Source organism: Cebus imitator, unplaced genomic scaffold (assembly GCF_001604975.1).
Source record: "Cebus imitator isolate Cc_AM_T3 unplaced genomic scaffold, Cebus_imitator-1.0 Scaffold129, whole genome shotgun sequence".
Lineage (NCBI taxonomy): Eukaryota > Metazoa > Chordata > Mammalia > Primates > Cebidae > Cebus > Cebus imitator.
In genome coordinates, this window is record NW_016107444.1 from 6695970 (window position 1) to 6702051 (window position 6082).

At 46.0% G+C, this 6082-nt stretch overlaps 2 protein-coding genes across 3 annotated transcripts in view; one reads left to right on the forward strand and one right to left on the reverse strand.

The window, feature by feature from the left end:
• IQCG (IQ motif containing G) overlaps positions 1 to 601 on the reverse strand; it is a 37156-nt gene extending 36555 nt beyond the window's left edge. The window contains exon 1 of the mRNA XM_037742826.1: positions 567 to 601. The gene's annotated coding sequence lies outside the window, so the exon portion shown is untranslated. The remainder of the gene's footprint in view (positions 1 to 566) is intronic.
• A 283-nt stretch (positions 602 to 884) lies between these two features.
• RPL35A (ribosomal protein L35a) lies at positions 885 to 6036 on the forward strand. Of its 2 annotated transcripts, none has more exons than XM_017541022.2 (5): positions 885 to 984; positions 1647 to 1689; positions 1867 to 2019; positions 4280 to 4424; positions 5932 to 6036. In XM_017541022.2, the coding sequence occupies exons 2-5, from the start codon at positions 1679 to 1681 to the stop codon at positions 5953 to 5955; spliced, it is 333 nt and encodes a 110-aa protein (XP_017396511.2). In that variant the 5' UTR covers positions 885 to 984; positions 1647 to 1678; the 3' UTR covers positions 5956 to 6036. The 2 variants fall into 2 exon arrangements, with proteins under 2 accessions (XP_017396511.2, XP_017396512.1); XM_017541023.2 differs by having other exon boundaries at positions 940 to 1030.
• Positions 6037 to 6082: the final 46 nt, after the last annotated feature.

The following is a 6082-nucleotide window of genomic DNA, read 5'->3' on the forward strand; positions in this document are numbered from 1 at the left end:
CCTGGGTTCAGGCAATTCTCCTGCCTCAACCTCCTGAGTCGCTGGGATTACAGGCACGCGCCACCATGACCAGCTGATTTTTTTGTATTTTTAGTAGAGACGGGGTTTCACCACGTTGACCAGGATGGTCTCGATCTCTTGACCTCGTGATCCACCCGCCTCGGCCTCCCACAGTGCTGGGATTACAGGCTTGAGCCACCGCGCCCGGCCATTTCATTCTTTTTTAAATTTTTTTTTTTCTTTTGTAGAGATAGGGGAGGGCGGGGGAGATGGTCTGACTATGCTGCCCAGGCTGGTCTCGAACTCCTGGCCTCAAGCGATCCTCTCGCCTCGGCTTCCCAAAGAGCTGGGTTTACAGGCGTGAGCCACCGTGCCCAGTCTCATTTCTTGAAGACATAAATAAGTAGAGGGGAGAAAATAAGTACAGAAAAAGAAAAAAGGAAGAGCTCCTGCTGCCTTCCCGCTCCCGGCCTTTCTCTTCCATGCTAGGGTAGCGTCTCCGATCTGTCTATTGCTGTCTGAATCGAAGGAAAAGCACCCTCGATTTGTTCGCAAATCAATCTTACAATCCATCAGCCTTCAGGCAGTGGCACGGTCCTCTACACCGGCAGCTTCGCCTTTCCGCCTACAGCTTCCGGGGACGCCCGGAGCACGCTAAGTCGTTTCCATGGCAACGCAGGGCGCTGGCGGGTTTAGCTGGCTACTGTTTTGCCTTCCCCTGTTGCCAATAGGCTTAGCTTGCGGCCTGACAAAATGAAAAGATTGAGGAAAACAATTGTAAGAGTGCTCTTGAACGTGACTTATTTCAGTCCGAAGACGATTTCCGAGCGCTGCTTTTCTGGCGTTAGCAGAAGATGCCTAAATGGAGGGCGCGTTCGAGCGGCGCTTCATCCCACAAGGCCACGCGGCGGGGCCTCGTCCTTCTCTTCCCGCCATCTTGGCACTTGTGGAGGCGAGAGAGGCGCCTGCTGCTGAAATTTGGAGGTAAATAACTGCAGTAAGTTTGTTCTTCTGCTTTAGCGAGTTGCCGGTGCATATCGGAATCTGCCAGCCATTGATTTCTATGGTTTCAAGAAGAGAGAGAACAGGATGGAGGAGATGCTGGACTGATTGTGCTCGGTCCCCTGACGCCCGGAGAACGGCTGCCCGGGTTATTGAAGTTAAATTCCTGGGCCCGAGCGGAGTGCAATGCATGTGTGTGTTCGTCTGCAGTTCTGTGAGGCCGTGCTTTCTTAGGACAGGGTTTTTGTTTCCCCCCAGTGCAAACCTCCCTTTGCGTAACCGCCGCTCTTCCTCAGCTTTTCTCCCCCGCCAACGTATAAAAGCCTTGGGTGTGTTTCTCTGCTGAAGTCTTCGTTTCTTTTCCCGGGTGATGCCTGCTGATGATGGCCTGAATGTTCCCGGGCTTTTCTAAGAGTTGTTTGGTGACTCTTGTCCCTTAGTTTTGTCTCACTGTTAAGTTTGCTTAGATTCCAGTGTCTGGCCGGACCCCGCGTTTCATATGGATGTTCCGGCATGATTGTGTCCGCCTACTCTTCCAGGAAATTCCGATTCAAAAGGAATTCGCCTTAGAGGCTTAAATGGGAGGGACGCGGTGGGAAACTTGTGTGGCTTGGTTTCAAACTGAATCTTCTGTTTGTTTTAAGGCCCGCTGGGAACAGGACTTACAAAAGGAACTATGTCTGGAAGGTACGCGTTTTAAATATAGTTGCTCTTTTTTTGTTAGACGTGAACGTAAATGACAACTTAAAATTGTTAAGAAAAAAATTAGATGTTTGCTCTAGGTAACTTTTGGGTGGAGGTTATTGCAGGTCTAATTGGTTCGTTGAAGATTGTATTTCATGTTGTGTATCTTTTGTTTCTTAGGCTGTGGTCCAAGGCTATTTTTGCCGGCTATAAGCGGGGTCTTCGGAACCAAAGGGAGCACACAGCTCTTCTTAAAATTGAAGGTGTTTATGCCCGAGATGAAACAGAATTCTATTTGGGCAAGAGATGTGCTTATGTATACAAAGCAAAGAAGTAAGTTTATGATACTGGCAAATTTCGGGTTTTTATTTCCGATCTGCCTCATTTTATTTTTTTTAAATAATGGATTCTTGCTCTGTCACCCAGGCTGGAGTCCAGTGAGCTATCTCCCTCACTGCAACTTCCGTCTCCTGGGTTCAAGCAGTTCTACCTCAGCTTCCCTTGTACCTGGGATTACAGGCACCCGCCCAGCTAGTTTTTGTATTTTTACTAGAGGGGGGTTGGGGGGTTTGGGGGTTGGTTGTCATGTTGGCCAGGCTGCTCTCAAACTCCTGACCTCAGGTGATACGCCCACCTCGGCCTCCTAAAGTGCTAGGATTACAGGCGTGAGCCACCTCTCCAGGCCTCATTTTCCTATTGAAAGAATAAACAAAAGAGGTGGCTGAAGTATCTGGTATTGGTTTTTTTTGTTTTTATGACAAGAGACTTGCTCTCTTGCCCAGGTTGAAGGGAGGCAGTGCGATCTTGGCCCATGGTAACCTCCGTCTCCCGAGTCAAGCAATTCTCCAGCCTTGGCCTTCTGAGTAGCTGGGCTTCAAGGGGTTCACTACCACACCCTGCTAATTTTTGTATTTTTTTATTAGAGACTGGGTTTTCCCATGTTGGCCAGGCTGAATTGGTGTTGCTGTGGCCCTATTTTGCGTCATTGAACTTAATGGGGAGTTTTAGAAGGACATTACTTTTGAGGGTGGTGTTGGATTTGGGAACTTTTGGCACTTATAAAGGAGCGAATGAATTCCTTATTAAATTGTGATCATTTTAAGGTTTTTAATTTTTTTCTCGGCTCCTTTGGCCAGAATTTAAGGTTGTTTAGAACGCTTTTCGTGCATAATGCATTTTGTTGATGCCTTGAATTAAGATTTTTTTTTTTTTGGGACATAGTTTCACTCTTGTTGTCCGTGCTGGAGTGCAGTGGCACAATCTCAGTTCACTGCAATCTCCACCTCCCAGGTTCAGGCGATTTTCCTGCCGCAGCCTCCCAAGTAGCTGGGGTAACAGGCATTCACCACCATGCTGGCTATCTCTGTATTTTTAGTAGAAACAGGGTTTCACAATGTTGGGTCAGGCTGGTCTCGAACTCCTGACCTCAAGTGAGCTACCCGGCTCTGCCTCCCAAAGTGCTGGGATTACGGGTGTGAGTCACTGCACCAGGCCAAAATTGCAGCTTTTATGCATGCCTAAAGGTGTTGATACTGTAGACATTAGTCCTTTTTGTTGAGAGGACATCTTGCTCTGTCACCCAGGCTGGAGTGATCTTGGCTCACTGCTACCTAAGTCTCCCCAGTAGCTGGGATTACAGGCGTGTGCTACCATGCCAGGCTAATTTCTGTCTTTTTAATAGAGATGGGTTTCATCATGTTGGCCAGGCTGCTCTAGAACCCCTGACCTCGTGATCTGCCTGCCTTGGCCTCCCAAAGTGCTGGGATTACAGGCCTGAACCACAGTGCTCAGCCAATCCTATTTTCTTAACCCGCTCCAGGCCAATTAAAATCTCTGGGAAAGTGTTTTCATCATTGCCCCACCTTTTCATCTGCAAGCAAAGTGTTCCTTTAACATTTTAAGTCAGTGGCCAGGTAAGTGTTTGGGAGGCCTAGGTGGGAGGATTGCTTGATGCCAGGAGATGGAGGCTGCAGTGATCTATGATTGGGCTACTGCACCACAGCCTGGGTGAAAGACAACGCTGTTGTCTAATTAAAGGAAATATATATAAAGTCACATCCTTTGTGCATTGCTCAAACCTCAGTGGTTTGTCTCATTCACTAAAAGCTGGTCATTAAGGGTTCCATAATTCTCTTATCTCAGCTGGGATTAACCTCCTTGGGTCTTCCTCCAATGCCTGCACTAGTCATCCCCTGCTGACTTCATGGCACTTCCTTCCCTTTCCAGTCTTCGTTCCATTGTCACCTCAGTCAGACCTTCCGTGGCTATTTAAAATTGCAGTACATACAAATGTCCTCATACTTGTCCTTTTTTTAATTTTTTTTTCAATATTTTCTGTTATCTGACCACCTATGTATTTTCCTTATACTTGGTTATCGTGTGAAACAGATTTTTTTTTTATAGCTGCTGTATTTTACAGAAGTGCCTGGCATGCAGTAGGTACTCAATAAATATCTGTGGAATGAGTGGTGTTCCAGGCATTTAAAGTTTCTCAGGTGATTAAGTGCGTTGAGAACTGCTCATCTAGAGGTCACCTTGAATTTGTATCTCACTGTATTGGTCTGTATTCCTCTTCTTTCCTTTATAAAATCAGCAACACAGTGACTCCTGGTGGCAAACCAAACAAAACCAGAGTAATCTGGGGAAAGGTAACTCGGGCCCATGGGAACAGTGGCATGGTTCGTGCCAAATTCCGAAGCAACCTTCCTGCTAAGGCCATTGGACACAGAATCCGAGTGGTGAGTACAATTTTTAGCAAAATGGAACTCTGACGAGTCAGACTAAGTTCAAGGTGTTGGGTTATGACTTCTACGGACCTCTGATTGTGACATTGATACCAGTAAATTATGCTGCAAAATTTGTGTATTGCAGAGCAGTGGAGATAAATAGTAATTGAAAGAATAGGTATTTATTTTTTTTTATTTTGAGACAGGGTTTCACTTCGTCACCCAGCCTGGGGCCTGGGGTGCAGTGGCATGATCACAGCTCACTGCAGCTTCGACCTCCTGGGCTCAAGCAGTCCTCCCATCTCAGTTCCCCAAGTAGCTGGGACCATAGGCATGTGCCACCACATCCATCTAATTTTATTGGGCGGGGGGCGTGGGTAGGGGTTTGAGACATGGTCTAACTCTCTGGGCTGAAGTGCAGTGGCATGTTCTTGGCTCGCTGCTACCTTTGCCTCTCTAGTTGAAGTGATTCTCATGCCTCCAGTCTCCTGAGTAGCTGGAATTACAGGCATGTACCATCATGCCCAGATAATTTCTTGTATTTTTTGCAATGACAGGGTTTCTCCATGTTGCCCCGGCTGGTCTTGAACTCCTGAGCTCAAGTGATCTGCCCACCTGGGCCTCCCAGAGTGTTGGGATTATTACATGCTTGAACCACCATAGACAGCTTTGAATAGTTTACCAGTGAAGATATTTTTTGGGCACTGAAGTAATTGCTAGAAAGCAAAAATTTAACAGTTAACGCCTGGCATAATTGTTAATACTTTGCCAGTTCCATCTTATCAGTCTTGTTAGAATAGGTGTTAGCAGCTTTATTTTGTTCACGAAGAAAACAGATACTTATGTTCCTAGGTCTCAGGTCTTTGGTGCCAGGCTTTCTCAATTTTCTCCTGTAATTTTTCTCAAATAGTTCCTTCTTTTTCTTTAGGGTCTGTTTTGGCATGTAGACTTTATATTCTTGGGACCATGGGGTACTTACCATTGAACTCTGCTAAGTGATTCATTAGGGGTTATCAACAGAGGAGGGTTTTACTCTACCTTTAGAAGAAGCAAAATTAAATGTATCTCCAATATATGTTTTTAGACAGAGTCTCACTGTCGCCGGGCTGGAGTGCAGTGGTGTGGTCTCAGCTCACTGCAACCTCTGACCCCCAAGTTCAAGCGATTCTCCTGCCTCAGCCTCCTGAGTAGCTGGGAGTACAGGCATGCGCCACCATGCCCAGCTAATTTTTGTATTTTTAGTAGAGATGGGGTTTTGGATGGTCTCAATCTCTTGCTCGTGATCCGCCTTGGCCTCCCAAAGTGCTGGGATTACGGGTGAGCCACCATGCCCAGCCAGTACATGTTTAAGAGTGCTGGTTCTTAAAGCATGTTCGTGTAGAAACTGAAGGTTATAAAAACTGTCCTTACCACTAGAACGTGTCATTGGTTGCCTTTCAGAGATTTATCCATATTACGGTTCTTGATAATATTTGTAAACATTCACCTAATGTTTTATATGTCCTTTTTTTCCTCACAGATGCTGTACCCCTCAAGGATTTAGAACTAATGAAAAGTCAATAAATAAATGCGGATATGTGCCCTTGTATTTTTATTAAGTGGATTGAAAAACTTACTATGTTAAGTTGATTGCTTCATGCTTAAAATGATGGAGGTTGTCCAGTATTTTT

Bases quoted from the DNA above. Each gene is read 5' to 3' on its own strand.
- RPL35A (XM_017541022.2), top strand. The intron at 2,020-4,279 runs GTAAGTTTATGA...TTATAAAATCAG, and splicing joins TATGTATACAAAGCAAAGAA to CAACACAGTGACTCCTGGTG. The intron at 4,425-5,931 runs GTGAGTACAATT...TTTTCCTCACAG, and splicing joins TTGGACACAGAATCCGAGTG to ATGCTGTACCCCTCAAGGAT.